General features: G+C 44.6%; 1 protein-coding gene across 3 annotated transcripts in view; it reads left to right on the top strand.

Moving 5' to 3' along the window:
- Window positions 1-1,972: 1,972 nt before the first annotated feature.
- Window positions 1,973-18,238, top strand: part of PCNT (pericentrin) — a 148,294-nt gene continuing 132,028 nt past the window's right edge. For all 3 annotated transcript variants that reach the window (XM_040357593.1, XM_040357594.1, XM_040357591.1), the window contains exon 1: window positions 1,973-2,110. In XM_040357593.1, the coding sequence (XP_040213527.1) occupies window positions 2,054-2,110 (57 nt within the window). In that variant the 5' untranslated portion in view covers window positions 1,973-2,053. The remainder of the gene's footprint in view (window positions 2,111-18,238) is intronic.

The following is an 18,238-nucleotide window of genomic DNA, read 5'->3' as shown; positions in this document are numbered from 1 at the left end:
GGGGTTTTTTCTGCCAAGGGGACAGGACAGCTTCACTGCATCAATGGAGGGGGCCATATACCGTCAAATCTTGGGTGGATCGTGGATGGGTCTTCCAGCATGACAATGACCCAAAACACACAACCAAGGCAACAAAGGAGTGGCTCAAGAAGAAGCACATTAGGATCCTGGCATCTCCAGACCTTAATCCCATGGATAATAATGCCTATCAGTGCTCAGCAGTGCTGCCTATCAATGCCACTTATAAGTACCCACCATTGCAGCCTTTCAGTGCCCATAAGTGTCGCCTATCAGTGCCAATTAGTGCCCACCAGTGCCACTCATGATTGCCCATCAGTGCTGCCTATCAGTGCCCATCAGTGCTGCATCTCAGTGCCCCCCAACAGTGCTGCCTACCAGTGCCCATTGTCAGTGCCACCTCATTGACGCCGCCTCATCGGTGCTGCCTTATCAGTGCCCATCAGTGAAGGAGAAAACTTACTTATTTACAAAATGTTATAACAAAAAAAAGAAATACTTTTATTTTTTTCAAAATCTTCGGTCTTTAACCACTTCCCGACGGCCGTACGACTATATACGGCCGCAGGGTGGTTCTACTTCTCTGGGGCACCGTCAATTGACGTCCGCCCCTTTCTGCCTTCCCCGCGCGCGCTCCCGGGCGCGCAGCGGGGAACTTCTGTGCTGGCCGTGTCCCTTGGACACAGCCAATCACAGATCGCCGTGAACGGCCAATCGGAGTGGCCGTTTGCTAGGCGATCTGTGCGGCCAATGAGAGATGATATGTAAACATATGAGATAATTTCTCATTGCCGGCTCACACAGAGACAGCATCCTGTCAGGGAGAGAGGAGACCGATCTGTGTGCCTTGTACATAGAGACACAGATCGGTCACCTCCCCCAGTCACCCCCCTTCCCCCACAGTTAGAACACTCTATAGGGAATACATTTATCCCCTTCCTCACCCCCTAGTGTTAACCCCTTCCCTGCCAGTCACATTTATACAGTAATTAGTGCATATTTATAGCACTGATCGCAGTATAAATGTGAATGGTGCCAAAAATGTGTCAAAAGTGTCCGATGTGTCTGCCAAAATGTCGCAGTCGCAATAAAAATCGCAGATCGCCGCCATTACTAGTAAAAAAAAAATAATAAAAAATAATAATTATGTCCCTTATTTTGTAGGCGCTATGACTTTTGCGCAAACCAGTCGCTTATTGCGATTTTCTTTTTTTTTTTACTAAAAATATGTAGAATACGTATCGGCCTAGACTGAGGAAAAATGTAAAAAAAAAAAAAAAAAAAAATTGAGCTATTTATTATAGCAACAAGTAAAAAATATTTTTTTTTCAAAATTGTCGCTCTATTTTTGTTTATAGCGCAAAAAATAAAAAACGCAGAGGTGATCAAATACCACCAAAATAAAGCTTTATTTGTGGGAACAAAATGATAAAAATTATGTTTGTGTATGGTGTAGCACGACCGCGCAATTGTCATTTAAATAGCGACAGCGCAGAAAGTTGAAAATTGGCTTGGGCAGGAAGGGGCGTAAGTGCCTGGTATTGAAGTGGTTAAAGCTTTAAATACTGTCAGCAGTTTACACTGTAAACACCCCAGGGAAGGGTTTATCACTTTCCCTTTCACCAGCCGCTCTAGCAGCCACCACTGAATTGCGCTTCTACATTACATTTCCCGGTCCCTCACTTCCTTTGTTATGATTGGCCGATGGCACAAGAGGGCGTGTCGGAATCCACAGGTTTTTGAAAGTTGTCGCCAGACGTACGTGGGAAGGGGGGCGGAGACTCTCCTCTGAGCGTCCGTAGAGAATCCAATTCCTATAGTAACTGGGAGGGGCCGACCTCAATTAGGCGGCTCCTTAGCTGGAACCCGTCCAATCAGAGAACAAAAGCAGTAGTTCGTTTTTGTGGGCGCGTCGAGGTCCTAAGGGCCGGGCTGTGATTGGATGAAATTTATTTAGTGTTTGACTCTTGTGTGTGGCGGATGAGGCGGGCTACTTAGCGCCATGTTGAGTGTGTGAAGTGACAGTTAGGAAAGTATGGACGGGACGGCGGAGGAGCAGCGGACGAGGAAGGTGCAGGCCGGGAGGGATAAGGTGAGGAGGACGGTGCTGTGGAATGTTGGCGGCTCCTCAATAGAACGGAGAAACTTTTTCTTTCCAGTTCCCTCAGAATGTTTCCCCAGTTTTCAGGGGCAGTCCCTGAATTGGCACCAACCAGGATTTCCAGGGACTGTGCTGGTATTATAGAGACTTGTCACTGGATATGAGATGTTCCTGGGGTGACAGGCAGTGCCAGTCCCTGCCCTCCAGTGTTTTTCTCTGTAAAGCAGAACTTCCATTGGTTCAGCATGGCACAGTGTATGTGCCATGCTGCCAGCAGGTACCCCCCCCCCCAGCAGGTATATCTGGTACCTGCTGGGGGGCTGAGGAAGATAAAAATCCCTGTAGCAGTTGGTGCTTCTTCAGTGATTTCCTGGGTCCTGCTCAGCTTCCATGTACGCTGTGCCATGCTGAACCAATGGATGTGCCATGCTGCCAGCAGGTACCCCCCCAGCAGGTATATCTGGTATCTGTTGGGGGAGGCTGAGGAAGATAAACATCCCTGTAGCAGTTGGTGCTTCTTCAGCGATTTCCTGGGTCCTGCTCAGCTTCCATGTACGCTGTGCCATGCTGCACACTGACCACAGGGGGTCGCTCTTGTGGCACCGCCACTATTTGGGATTGGTTCACGCTATGCACCGTATTCCTGTTCAATTTGCGTCATTAATTGCATTGTGATTGAGCCCATTCACTCTGGATAGGCAGAAATTGCACCAAAGTTATACATGCAGCAATTTTGGAATCGCACTGCAGCCGGTGCATTGCCATGAAATGAGATTTGCCATAGAATGAGATGGTCTGCCTCCATCTCATCCTATTGGCTCACTCATGTCACGTGACAAAACATCAGTCACAGGCAGCTAGGCTATCATAGGGAGAGGATCTCCTCTCCCTGTGATAGCCCGATAGCACTGTCATCAGCGTGCCTCCCGCCAGCGCTAAGTACACCCCGCGCCCGCAGCACTACTCCCCGTCCCCCGTTAAGGCTCAGGGAACGGGGCGAGTCTACGCTATTAGCGTAGACCTAGCGTTGGCTACGTTAGTTAGGGGAGTAGAGCTGCGGGGGACGGGGAGTAGAGCTGCGGGCGCGGGGTGTACTTAATCGGGGAGTAGAGCTGCGGGCGCGGGGTGTACTTAGCGCTGGCGGGAGGCACGCTGCTGACAGTGCTATTGGGCTATCACAGGGAGAGGAGATCCTCTCCCTATGATAGCCTAGCTGTGACTGATGTTTTGTCACGTGACATGAGTGAGCCAATAGGATGAGATGGAGGTGGACCATCTCATTCCATGGCAAATCTCATTTCATGGCAATGCACCGGATCGCATTTTTGGTTTGTACCATCCGATCCGGTACCAGCAGACACACTGCATTTGTGACCTGCATTTGAGTACAGCCTGAGCTTGTTTTGGCTGGGATTCTTCTATGGATCAAGGAGTGCAATTTGCTTTGCACTCCCAATTTGCTTTGCACTCCTGTGACCCGTTTTCAGCAGAGAGTCTGAAGTCCACTCTATGCTGATGTGTCATCCCGACAATAAAGTCTGGATCCGCCAGGTGCCTGGACTGACACCAATCTCAGACTCTCAGCGAGCTGCTGAGAGCCTGAGCTGGCTGCTCCCTGTCCCTCCACAGCTCAGTGCTCCAGTGAGTAAGGAAGGGGAAGAGCGGACCGCTGCTAATTGATAGTCAGCAGCTCTCTGCTCAGGGAGCTGTGAGAACCGAGCCTTCTGCGTTTTTCAGTCGATCAGTTCTCAGTGTAGAGGCGCAGGGGGACAGATGCAGCATCGGACCGATGCAGCATCGGACCAATGCTACATCCACCGAAGTAAGTAAGTATGATACTGAAAAAAACAAAACAAAACCCATACTTGTCTTTTAAGATTGTACTGACGCTTGGTGCTGCAGATCGCATGGGCAGCGTAATTTGTGTGTGTGTTTCTTGCACTTCTAGGTATCGCGTGTGCTCTGCCAGCAGCTTGCTCCCACTGCGATTCTTCTTGGCGGGAGCTGATCGACGGGTCCCATGGACTCGGGGTCCGCTGGTGCCCGCTGATCTTCCTGTACACTGGCAGAACGGCAATCTGCCTATGTAAACAAAGCAGATTGCCGTTCTGTCAGTACAGAAGGCATGGATCCTGTAAAGCAGGAGGACCAATCCATGCCTTCCACTAGTAAAAGAACCTTCTCCACAGTTGGAAAACACATTTTAGGCACACAGTTGACCCCTTGATTGCCCCTGATGTTAACCCCTTCCTAGTCAGTGTCATTAGTACAGTAACAGTGCATATTTTTAGCACTGATCACTGTCACTGGTTCCCAAAAAAGTGTCAGGTTTGTCCACGACAATATCATAGTCCAGCTATCGCTGATCGCTGCAATTAATAAAAAATAAAAAAATACATAAATCTATCCCGTAGTTTGTAGATGCTATAACGTTTGTGCAAACCAATCAATATACACGTATTGGGATTTTTGTTTACCAAAAATATGTAGCAGAATACACATTGGCCTAAACTGATGAATAAATTAGATTTTTTTTTTTTTTTGCAGAAAGTTAAAAATATTGTGTGTTTTTTTTTTTTTTTTGTTTATTTCTAAATTGTTGGTCTTTTCGTTTATAGCGCAAAAAAAAAAAGCGCATAAGTGATGAAACGCCACCAAAAGAAAGCTCTATTTGTGGGGGGGGGGGGGAAGACAGACGTTTTATTTGGGTACAACGTCGCACAATCATGTCATGCAATTGTTAGTTAAAATAATGCAGTGCCCCATCGCAAAAAATGGCCTGGTTGGGAAGGGGGGGGGGGGGGTAAATCTCCCGGAGGTGAAGTGCATGTACTGCAGTGAAGGCATTTGAGGCAATTTCTTTATGGAGTTGGTGTCCAGTGAGCGAGCCCCAGTTCTCAGTATTGCCGACAACTACGGTAATTTTCACCTTCCCAAGCTGACCATCAGGTGTGACATATACATGATTACATGGTGCCATGCTGAACCAATGTAGGTATGTAAAACTGATTAAATTATGGAGTTCAGCTTTAAAGTATAAACAAGGCCCCTTTCACGCGGGGGCGGCTATTTTCAGAGGCGATTTACTGTAAATTTTACACAGCCCTATTCGGCCTCTAGAGGCCAAGAAAGGGTTAAAAACCACTGCTGCCGGCGGTATAGCCACGGTTCCCCAATTGATTTCAATGGGCATGAGCGGTATACACGCCGCTCCAAAGATGCTGCTAGCATGGAGAGATAGCAGCGGCTGTTTCAGGGCGCTTTGCAGGCACTATTTTTTGCATTGGAAAAAACTTTTTCTAGTAGAGAAAAAAACACTGCGCAGAATAAACCAAATAATAAAATAATATAAATCAGTGCTGCCAAGTACCAAAAAATTGTAGATACAAAATTTTAAAGATAAGTGAAAAAGAAAAGGTACAGCGCAAAAAAAATAAAATAAATGTGTGAATTGAAAACCTGCACGGGAAGCGCAGGTTTATACAGGGGGTAATAAGATAATTGATTGAACACTGAAGACCAATCAACTAAAAGTGATCAATAATAAAAAATAAAAGAATAATGTATACAAATATACCAATAAATTCAACACATCATTGAAAAAATTCTTATAAAAGTGCCAAGGTGAATATCACAAACCAATGTGCAAAAAAAATAAAAATCAAAGAAAGTCTTTTGTGATGCTAAAAGAAAAGAGTCCACAGGTGATAATCAAAATGAAGCGCTGTTTCTATAATATTCTAGACGTGACACCAGACATATCCCGAACAGACTCTCCACCAGAAAAAAGGACACCCAGGTGTTGAGGTAATGTAGTCTCCTTACCACACTGTATGACCGCTACAGCGATCGGAATAAGCTCAGGTAAAGGGTCTCCCACTGAGACTAGATGATAAGAAATCCTGAATGGGTCCTGTGCTGTTGCCTCAAGAATCCAGCTCAGAGGGAAAAAGACACAAAAAACATCCCCCATAGCGTGATATAGTTTCAACTGGCGATATTTATTATAGCTGTAAAACTGAGTACACTCACATTTTGGGTTTAAAATACCATGCACATAGGAACCAGAGCGACTGGCTGCAACATCAAATCTCGGCGTCTCCTCCACACGTTCTCCCGCTGTCTCTGCTCGTGTAGTTGGACGTGATGATGTCAGAACGCTAGCCACGCCTACGCGTTTCGTCACAGAAAAGGAAGACCTTTTAATCTGGGTGTTCAGTAATGTTCTATGTTCTATACATTACTGAACACCCAGATTAAAAGGTCTTCCTTTTCTGTGACGAAACGCGTAGGCGTGGCTAGCGTTCTGACATCATCACGTCCAACTACATGAGCAGAGACAGCGGGAGAACGTGTGGAGGAGACGCCGAGATTTGATGTTGCAGCCAGTCGCTCTGGTTCCTATGTGCATGGTATTTTAAACCCAAAATGTGAGTGTACTCAGTTTTACAGCTATAATAAATATCGCCAGTTGAAACTATATCACGCTATGGGGGATGTTTTTTGTGTCTTTTTCCCTCTGAGCTGGATTCTTGAGGCAACAGCACAGGACCCATTCAGGATTTCTTATCATCTAGTCTCAGTGGGAGACCCTTTACCTGAGCTTATTCCGATCGCTGTAGCGGTCATACAGTGTGGTAAGGAGACTACATTACCTCAACACCTGGGTGTCCTTTTTTCTGGTGGAGAGTCTGTTCGGGATATGTCTGGTGTCACGTCTAGAATATTATAGAAACAGCGCTTCATTTTGATTATCACCTGTGGACTCTTTTTTTCTTTTAGCATCACAAAAGACTTTCTTTTATTTTTATTTTTTTTGCACATTGGTTTGTGATATTCACCTTGGCACTTTTATAAGAATTTTTTCAATGATGTGTTGAATTTATTGGTATATTTGTATACATTATTCTTTTTTATTATTGATCACTTTTAGTTGATTGGTCTTCAGTGTTCAATCAATTATCTTATTACCCCCTGTATAAACCTGCACTTCCCGTGCAGGTTTTCAATTCACATATTTATTTTATTTTTTATTTTTTTTGCGCTGTACCTTTTTTCTTTTTCACAATTTTTTGCATTGTAGCGCCTGCAAACCACTCCAGTGTCAAAGGGGTCCAAATGCAAGCCCCCTTTTTTTTTTTTTTTTTTTTTTTTTTTGTATTTTTTTTTTTTAAGAACATGTCAGTCTTTATTGCTGTCTGTGTCCCCGTTGGGGAGATTCATCCTCTCTATTTGTCCTGTTTACCATTATCATGGAAAGTAAGAGGAAATCCCACATTTTGGGTTGTCCCTGAAAGGTAATGGAGGGGACATTTTCCAATGGGGTCACTAGTTGCTGTGACCTGGGGGTCCCCAAGAGATTCCTTCTAATTTGCAGGGATTTCCTCTCACTTTCTGTTTTGGTTATGGGATAGGAAGTGTGGTGGATTATTTTTAGCTTCTCCTTTATAAGCAAATAATCCTGATCCTGGGAGCAATCTTTATTTATATAACAATAGAGCTTGGTGGCTTCACAAATCGGCCAATCAAGCACAGGCAAGCAGGAGGGGTTATAAAATGACTAGGAGTTTTATGGGCGTGTCTGGGCAGGGACACTGCAATTTCCCACCCCCTGTACCTGTAAGCCATCATCATGGCTGGTCTTGAGTTCATGGACACTCTGCGACCATAACAATTCAAAGACTCCTGTTTTTACCGTTGATGTGAATCCTTAATTCTGCATTGTTCAGAGAGCAACGCATACCCAGATTATACTACCGTTCCCGTGGATGGGAGATTATCTGCAGGGGCACGCCATGGCCCCGCTATGTGTTGGTCAGGAACACAGGGTTGACAATAAACCGATAATGTCTTTGCAGAGTGAACACCCCCTCCCCCCAGACAACTGTCTGTGCATCGCACAGGGGCCCTTTGCTGGCGGACATATCCCCACTCTGCAAACACTTCTGCATCCTCAAGAAGCTTTTCACTACCAGACAGATCTCAACCAGCATCAGTCTGCCCCAGTCAGCTCTTTAGAGCAGGCTGCAGGAGAACTAACACTGGGAGACACTATGACAATACATATTAAATACATCTTCAGTGAAATCTCTCCAATCGGACAAAGATGGCAAAAATGTACCTGTGAAGGATGTCAGTGTAAATCTCCCTGCTTGGTTCATGTGTCACAAGCTATTGACATGTTAATGACCCTTCCTCAGCCAGCTCCCTAGTTCAAATGGTAATTGATTTATTGTGTGTGGGAAGGAGACCGGCCTTACTGTTTACAATGATTAGATAAGGGGCTCATGTTAATTATTCTGATTGCTTCATTGTGGTCAGGCTGTTACACCTAGTAATTAACTCCAGTGATGTCTTTATCTAAAGAAACGTGTCTGCATGGTCGGCTCCGACTTGTCTCCTATAATCTGTATGGGAAACCCCACTGTGTGAGGGGGCGTTCCTAACAGGCTGTAACCACATATAAGCTGAGTTTTTGTGTCAATAAAGTGTCTTGTTCCAGCAGTAAGCTTGTCTCATGTGTGGCTTTCTGGGCGATTCCAGGGATATCCCTCCTCGTGGAATATTGGGGTGATTTTCGTTATGGGAAGAAGGGAACGTTGACGGGGATATCATACCGATACCGTCACAGTACCTTACAGGTGTGAAAAAAAAATGCCCATAGTTCTACTTCAAGGCAAAATTGTCACCTTTAAAAAACAAAAAAAAAAAAAAACAATTCTAAAAAAATACTTCTTGCAAAATCGCATACCTGTATGTCATTTGGCTTCAAGTGCTTGTATCAGAGTGATGCCTGCAGCTGCAAGCATCGCCCCAATACCATTTTTTTTTTTAGAGCCAACGGCTCTCTTGTAATAACAATTAAGCGGCTGCATTGGCTGCATTGGTTATTACAAGCTGCACCCCCCTCCTTCTGCTGCTCGACCGGGCTCTCCTCTCCCACCAGGAGACTCGAGTGACAAGCTGGCATGTCTGCCGGCTGGTTGGAGACCCGAACAAAGCCGGAATCGCGTCTCGAGTATGCTAACGCGTCACGTCCGGTTTACTCGGGAACCAACAGCACCAATTTTCAAACATCGAAAGTATTCAAAAATGCAGATCTTGGCATTTTGACCCCAGATCTCTCTATTTAAAAAGTACCTGTCTCTGCCTATTACTGTGACAGGGATGTTTACATTCCTTCTGACAGCAAAAAAGTGAATAAACGAAATGAGATACATTTTTAACCGCCCCATCCGTCCATGCTGGAGCACAGAACCGTATGCATAAGTAAGTCGCGGCCTCATATAGTGAACAGCGTTCAAACCACACATGTGAGGTATCGCCGCAATTGTTAGAGCGAGAGCAATAATTCTAGCACTGTAACCCTAAACGGGTAACCTGTACATTTTTAAAGCTTTGCCTATGGAGATTTTTAAGTGCAGTAGTTTGTCGCCATTCCACGAGCGTTCACAATTTTAAAGCATGACATGTTGGGTATCTATTTACTTGATGTGACATCTTTCAAGGGGTTGTAAACCCTCTGTTTTTTTTTTTACCTTAATGCATCTTATGGTCTCATCAGACCACAGGACATGGTTCCAGTAATCCATGTCCTTAGTCTGTTTGTCTTCAGCAATCTGTTTGCGGACTTTCTTGTGCATCATCTTAAGAAGAGGCTTCCTTCTGAGACAACCATGCAGACTAATTTGATGCAGGGTGCAGTGTATGGTCTGAGCACTGACATCCTGACCCCCACCCCTTCAACCTTTGCAGCGGTCCTGTTAAACTGCTGTATGGTCTTTTCCACCATGCTGCAGCTCAGTTTCAGGGTCTTGGCAATCTTCTTATATTCTAAGGCATCGGTGCTCAACCTGTGGCTCTCCAGCTGTTGCAAAACTACAATTCCCATAATGCCTCAGCCTTTGGGAGACATGCTTGTACCTGTCAGCGGCTTGCAATGCCTCATGGGAATTGTAGTTCCGCAACAGCTGGAGAGCCACAGGTTGAGCACCCATGTTCTAAGGCATCTTTATGTAGAGCGACAATTCTTTTTTTCATATCCTCAGCGTTCTTTACCATGAGGAGCCATATTGAACTTGAACTTCCAGTGACCAGTATGAGAGAGTGATCACACCAAATTTAAAGCGGAGGATATATATATATATATATATATATATATATATAATTTTTTTTTTTTTTTTAAAGTCAGCAGCTACAAATACGGCAGCTGCTGACTTTTAAGAAAAAGGACACTAACCTGTCCAGCGTGTCCGCGATGTCAGCAGCCACGGCTGAGCAATCGCTCGGTCCTCGGCTGCTTCCGCCGCCATCCTCGGTGAGGGAATCAGGAAGTGAAGCCTAACGGGCTTCACTGCCGATTCCCTGCTGCGCATGCGTGAGGATCGCGGCGCGCCGTCACTGGTCCCTGCTCTCTCCTGGAAACAGTGTTTCCCAGAAGACGCTGGGGGGGGGGGGTGTGACATCACAGGCTGGATTCCCAGCGGGGGTCAGACCCGGAAGTGGTGCAAATACCTGTCTCAGACAGGTATCTGCACCCCCCTCCCCCCTGAAAGGTGCCAAATGTGTCACTGGAGGGGGGGAGGGATCCAAAAAGCGGAGGTTCCGTTTTTGAGTGAACCCCTGCTTTAACACACCGGCTCCACATTCACACCTGAGACCTTGTAACGCTAACCAGTCGCATGACACTGGGGAGGGAAAATGGCTAATTGGGCCCCATTTCAGGCATTTTCACTTCGGGCAGGGTTTGACAAATTTGCTTGGAATCTAGGAGCCAGCTAAAAAAAGTTGGGAGCCAGAAAACGCACCCCGTCTCGACGAGCTTGCGCGCAGAAGCGAACACACACGTGAGCAGCGCCCGCATATGTAAACGGTGTTCAAACCACACATGTGAGGTATCGCCGCGATTGGTAGAGCGAGAGCAATAATTCTAGCCCTAGACCTCCTCTGTAACTCAAAACATGCAACCTGTAGATTTTTTTTTAAACGTCGCCTATGAAGATTTTAAAGGGTAAAAGTTTGTCGGCATTCAACGAGTGGACGCAATTTTGAAGCGTGACATGTTGGGTATCAATTTACTCGACGTAACATTATCTTTCATAATATAAAAAAAAAATGGGGATAACTTTACTGTTGTCTTATTTTTTTGATTAAAAAAAGTGTAATTTTTTCCCCCAAAAAAGTGCGCTTGTAAGACCGCTGCGCAAATATGGCGTGACAAAGTATTGCAACGATCGCCATTTTATTGTTAAGATAAAAAATATATATAATGTTTGGGGGTTCTAATTAGAGGGAAGAAGATGGCAGTGAAAATTGTGAAAAATTACATTAGAATTGCTGTTTAAAGCGGGAGTTCACCCAATGGTGATTTTTTTTTTTTCTCTTTTCCCCTTAGATTCCTGCTCGTTTTGTCTAGGGGAATCGGCTATTTGTTTTAAAATATGAGCCGTACTTACCGTTTTCGAGATGCATCTTCTCCGTCGCTTCCGGGTATGGGTCTTCCGAGAGGCTTCCGACGGTCGCATCCATCGCGTCACGAGTAGCCGAAAGAAGCTGAACGTCGGTGCGGCTCTATACTGCGCCTGCGCACCGACGTTCGGCTTCTTTCGGAAAATCGTGACGCGATGGATGCGAGCGTCGGAAGCCTCTCGGAAGACTGTCAATCAAAATAGGAACGCCCAGTCCCGCAGCCCATACCCGGAAGCGGCGGAGAAGATGCATCTCGTAAACGGTAAGTACAGCTCATATTTTAAAACAACTAGCCGATTCCCCTAGACAAAACGAGCATGAAGCTAAGGGGGAAAAAGTGTCATGTACGGGTGAACCCCCGCTTTAACTTGTAATGCTTAACTTGTAATACCAACGGCCACCACCAGATGGCGCCAGCTCACACAAGGAGGAGCTGGGGACTTCCAAGCCAAGTCGCCAGGATGCTATTTCTAGTCACCCTGGCGACCGGGATTTGTCGAGCCCTGACTTAGAGGTGTACTCGCGTTTCTTGCCAGTGGTTTATACATTAATGGCTGTGTTGAATTATTTTGAGGGGACAGCAAATGTACACTGTTACACAAGCTGTACACTCACTACTTTACATTGTAGCAAAGTATCATTTTTTTTTTTCAGTGTTGCATGAAAACTTATAATAAAATATTTACAAAAAATGTGAGGGGTGTACTCTCCTGTTGTGAGATACTGTAGTTGCAGAAGCAAAGCATTGCACCTGTAATCTGAGTCGCGGGTGTAATGTCGGGGTCCTGCAGACCTGTTCTCAAGCTTTTTAGCCAGTACCTCTGTACTGTATGTGTTTTCTGTTTAAAAGCTGATGTGTCAGTGGACTACAAGGGCACTCATCCACGCCCTCATCAGTTCTCTTGAACTACAAGCCGCCTGCTGAAGTGGCAGATAGGGCATGTAGTTTCTTAGTCACAGATTGCTGTGAATGAATGACGTGGCTGTGCATGCAGAGCCCCACACATCTGCACCGATTCTGAATGTGACAGTGGGTGTAACATGCTTGGCCTATAACTCAGACAGTTCCAGAAGAATTAAAGTATAACTAAAGGCGAAACGCTTGTCATTTTTAATTGCTGTCTGTGCCACCGTTAAAGAGCTTCACCATCTAATATTAGTTTTGTTTATCAATATCATTGAAAGTAAAGGAAAATCCCAAATTTTGGGTTGTCCCCCAGTAAAGTAATGAATAAATCTTCCAGTGGTGACAATAGTTCTGGTGACCAGGGGGTCCCCAAGGAATTGCCATCATTTGCAGGGATTTCTACCCACTTCCTGTTTGGCTATGGGACAGCAAGTGAAGGAAAATCTCTGCAATGGAACACAGATGGCGGAAAAAAATCTGACTGGTTATAACCCCCCCCCCCTGTTCTATCCAAAATGAAGAAAAAAAAGTTTTGCCTATAGTTCTACTTTAAGGATCAATGGCTTGTTTTGTCTAGAGACTGATATAAGAACTGTCCACCCACATTTCAAATAATCAATAAATAGTAACTTTCTGAATACCATTTAATTTTTTTGTAGCCCCCAGGCTCTTGTGGTGTTCTGGGATACTCATGTTACACATTCCAGGAGGATTTGGGCAATGTTTGGGCCAAGATTTCCTGGTTCTTGAAGCCGGCAAAACTTTTTATTGCGGTCTGTGTACCTGTTTGGGAGATTCATCCTCTGTTTGTCCCGTTTTACCATTATCGGCAAAAGTAAAAGAGCACAACATTTTGGGTTATCCCCAGAAAAGTAATGGAGGGGGAATTTTCCAGTAGATAAACTAGTTTTGGTGACCTGGGGGTCCCCAAAGAATTCCCTTAAAGTGGATGTAAGCCCTCACATATACCCAGTGAAGTGAACTGCCTCAGATGATACAGCGGGATGGAACAAATCGCTCTACTTACGTTTTACATGTATATGTGCGATCTTCATCTTTAGAAAGTGCACATTGTGTTAGGAGATTTTCTCTTCCTGATTAGCACTGCAGTGAAGCCTGGGCATACAGCCAAGACAGCTGATTGGAGGAAAGACGCACACACCCCCCTCTCCTAATATGTAGACTTTCAGCTGTGTTTGTTGAATGTTCAGAGCTCTGCTAATCTATTTATAGCTCCCTCCCCAACACAAAACTCTGGCTGCTTTTATCATATGTGTCAGAGAATTTGTCAGGAGCTGATAATAGAACGGGTAAAAGACAGCTATGGGACATGGTGCTTTGAAGAGGGATAACAAAACGCTGCAGATATATGCCCAGCTCAAATCCTGAATCGAGTTTACATCCACCTTTAATTTGCAGGCATTTCCCTCACTTCCTGTTTTAGGTATGGGACAGGAAGTGAAGGTAAATCTTCCCCAACAGGATACAGATGGCAAAAAATAAACTAACTTGGGTTATAACCCTCCCTTGCACTATCAAAAATGGGGGGGGGGGGGAGTTTTGCCTAATAGCTCTTCTTTTTTTAACCACTTCAATACCCGCCCATTGTCATTTGATGTCCACAGATGGGATCTCTCATTCTGGGTGGACGTCAAATGACGTCCTGGGCTTTGCGGGTGGATATCTGAATGATGCCTGCAGCTAGAGGCATCATCCAGATATCCTTTTGTTCTGCCGGCGATACTGCGCAACATAAGAACGATCATAGCGGCGGTTCCGCCGCTTGATCGTTCTTACAGATGGCGGGAGGGGACATCCCCCTCCCTCCCGCCACCATCCGGTGCTTCTCCGGGCTCTCCCGTGCCATCGGGGGCCCGGAGAAAGAATCGTCCGACGCTCGCAGGAAGCATAGAGATGACTGGTGACCAGATGGTCACCAGTCATCTCTATGACCGTCGGAGGACCCGGGCGCGATGTGATGACGTCACGCCCGGGTCCCCGTAAGTAAACAAAGCCGCGATTGTGGCTAGTAAGCAACAGTATTCATGAGATCGGTGAATTTTTTTTCACCGATCTCATGGTTTCCAGCCTGGAGGAGAGATGCAGGGTCTTATTGACCCCGCATCTCTCCATAAAGAGGACCTGTCACACACTTTTCCTATTACAAGGGATGTTTACATTCCTTGTAATAGGAATAAAAGTAAAAAAAAAATTAGAAAAGAAGTGTAAAAAAAAGAACAAAATAAGTAAAAAAATAAATAAAATTAAAACGCCCCTGTCCCCGGTAGCTCGCGCGCAGTAGCGAACGCACACGCAAGTCCCGGCGACATATGTGAACGCCGTTTAAACCACATATGTGAGGTATCGCCGCGTGCGTTAGAGTGCCAGCAACTAATCTAGCACTAGATCTCCTCTGTAAATCTAAACTGGTAACCTGTAAAAAAAAATTCAAGCGTTGCCTATGGAAATTTTTAAGTACCGAAGTTTGGCGCCATTCCATGAGTATGCGCAATTTTAAAGCGTGACATGTTGGGTATCTATTTACTCAGTGTAACATAATCTTTCACATTATAAAAAAAAAATTGGGTTAACTTTACTGTGTTTTTTTTTTTTTTTAATTCATGAAACAATTTTTTGTCCAAAAAAAGGGCGTTTGAAAAATTATTGCGCGAATACCGTGCAAGATGAAATGTTGCAATGACTGTCGTTTTATTCCCTAGGGTGTTTGCTAAAAAACATATATAATATTTGGGGGTTTTGCGTAATTTTCTAGCAAAAGAATGATGATTTTTACATGTAGGAGAGAAGTGCCAGAATAGGCCCGGTAATGAGGTGGGTATAAAAGCCCGGTATTGAAGTGGTTAAACACTGTTGCCTGAAACGCATACACAGATCTCTTGTGTATCTTTGTGCTGTTATGTTTTTTTTATTGTACCCTCGCTCGTCATGGGTCTAATGATCAACCGTGAATGTGGTTATGATCAAATCCAGTCAGATGCTTTCATTTTCCCAGTGCATTGTTGAAAGAAGGAAGAATGTAGTTCTGAAGATTCCATGGTATGGGTTACGCAAAGTTAGAAATATGTGTATGCAGTGCAAATCCATTGCTTTTGGGAAAAATTCCAAGAATCTTAAAAGCTTTTGGTCACCAGGAGCGTACAGTCGCTGCTTGTAATGTTAGTGTGGGCTCACTAGTGATCATTTTTCCTGTGAAGGAATCTAACATTTAAGTGAAACCTGCTATAGGAGCAGTAAAGAGACTGCCATTGCTTGCTTCAGAATGCTGATTTTAAAGTGGAATGCCAGAAAAAAAGGTGGAATTCTTTTCCCTATCATCTTTCAGAGTTAGGCAGGTTTAGAACTCCTGTTGTTCTTTCATCACTTTGTGTAGATAAAAGTAGAACTGTAAGCAAGTGTGTGTGTGGTGTTTTTTATTTTTTCCATTTTGGATAGCGTAAGGGAGGCTTATAACCCCTCTTGGTTTATATTTTGCCACCTGTGCCCCATTGGGGAGATTTACCTTCACCTCCTGTCTCATAGCCAAACAAGAAGTGAGAGGATATTTCTGCATATTAAGGGACGCCCTAGGTCACCAGAACTAGTGTGTGTCCAATTGGAAGATTCCCCCCTCTATTACTTTTTCTAAGGACTTTTATTTTTTTACTTTTGCCTTTAAAAAGGGACCAATAGAAAGGGTAAATCTCCCTAACGGGGGCACAGACCGCAATAACAAATTGACAGATCTAATCCATCTCCACACTAAAAAATAAATAATTGCCCTTTTCGTTATATTGTAAGGGACCCCAACATGCATTCACAGAGTAAAAAAAAAACGCCTCTGCCCCTTCATATGCCACAAAGCATGTTAAAACCATACATGTGTTGCTGTCTAAAAAAAATTATGGAAAAGTCCTCTGTTCTGGTAATAATAATAATAATAGGATTGAATTTCCCCCTCCTTGCTTAGTGGGTCAAAAGTTTAAAGATTTTTTTACCGTAAAGTATTGCCTGCATTAAAGTGGATGTAAACCCACTCTCATATTTTCTAAGCTACTACCATGGTGCTGATCTATAAGGATATAGATGCCCCCTGCATGTATCCTCACCTGTCAAATGTCTCCCCTCTGTCTGTTATAAGAACTGAAAAACTGCAGATTCTGTGGGTGGGTCTGTTGTCTAGAGCTCTGTGGGTAGAGTCGTGATGTCAGTAGACTCCCCACCCACCTCTACACTCCGCTTACACTAAATTCTGCTATGATCACGAACATCCAGCCAAAATCCAGAAAAGTAACTACATAGTCTGAAGCTAGCTAGTGCATTAAATATGGTAAATGACCTGTCACTCACAACAAGGGGGCGGAACGGACTAACGGTTTTCTCTGTAAGTCTGTTTTATTTCACTGAACAATAAGAGGATTGCTCAGAGCTGGATTAACTCTGTGTGGCAAGACTGGGCACAGATGATAGGAAATCTTATTTTTTTTTTTTTTTTCGGGTTTACATCCACTTTAAGGTAAAATCCTATTTTTACATTCGTCTTCGGATCGGGTGAACACGGACTGACCGTGTTCATCCGTCCCCCCCCCCCCCCCCCCAAAGAGGAGAGCAAAGATCTGACCGTGTGCGGGAACTGCCAGCTCAGCGGGGATCAACGGAGCTATCCCTGCTGAGCAAGCAGATTGGAAAGGTACGGATCCTCACGAGAGCCGTATGTGTGAAAGGGCCCTTACTATGTTGGTGCACCGAGAAGAGGAGGAGCTGAGAGCGCCGGAGCCCAGAAGAGGATCAGGCTGCACTGTGCAAAACTGATTTTTTTATTAAGAAAAGTTAAGATTTGCTTCTAATTCAGAGTATTCTCTGCTTATGAATTTTTATTTAATCATATGCATAGTTTTCATTGCCCAGGTTTGTTAAAGATTTACTAAAGCAAACCTATGCTTTGTCTTTACAGGGCATAGACTGACTAATGCAGACCTTCACTGAAGCATGTACTTGCATGTCTCCAGGTTTGACCGAATAACAGTGTGTAAGCTTTAGGCTGCTGGAGTCACAGGGCTGTGGACTTCCTCTGAGTTAGTTATGGATTTATAGTCGGATTCAGCAAGACTTACGCCGGCGTATCTAATGATACGCCGCATAAGTCCATGGATGCGGCGTATTTTTGTACTAAGATGCGCCTGAATTTTGGCTTCCTACGACCGACGTAAGTCTCCTACGCTGTCGTATCTTGGGTGCATATTTACGCTGGCCGCTAGGGGCGCTTCCATTGGTTTACGCGCCTAATATGTAAATGAGCGAGATACGCCGATTCACGAACGTACTTACGACCGTCACAGTAAGCTATGCCGTTTGCGTAAGGAGTACATCTGGCATAAAGATAAAACGCCTCTATAGGTGGCGCAACCCATGCAAAGGTATGGACGTCGGAACAGCCGTCGTATTTTACGTTGTTTACGTAAGTCGTACATGAATGGGGCTGGGCGAAGGTAACGTTGACGTCGAACGCATTGAGCCGTTGTATCTTAAATTTCTTTATAAATTTAGGCCAATATGTATTCTTCTACATGTTTTTGTATAAAAAGAAAAATCACAATAAGCGTTTGGTTTATGCAAAAGTTATACCGTCTACCAATTATGATATTTTATACTGGAATTTTTTATTTATATTTACCAATTGGAAGCAATTGGCGACTTGTAGCCATCATTGCGGCGGACAAATGGGACACTGACAATTTTGATACATT

This window comes from Rana temporaria, chromosome 6 (genome assembly GCF_905171775.1).
Source record: "Rana temporaria chromosome 6, aRanTem1.1, whole genome shotgun sequence".
NCBI classification, from domain to species: domain Eukaryota; kingdom Metazoa; phylum Chordata; class Amphibia; order Anura; family Ranidae; genus Rana; species Rana temporaria.
Note: the sequence above shows the minus strand (reverse complement) of the source record. Positions and strands in the feature narration are given on the sequence as shown.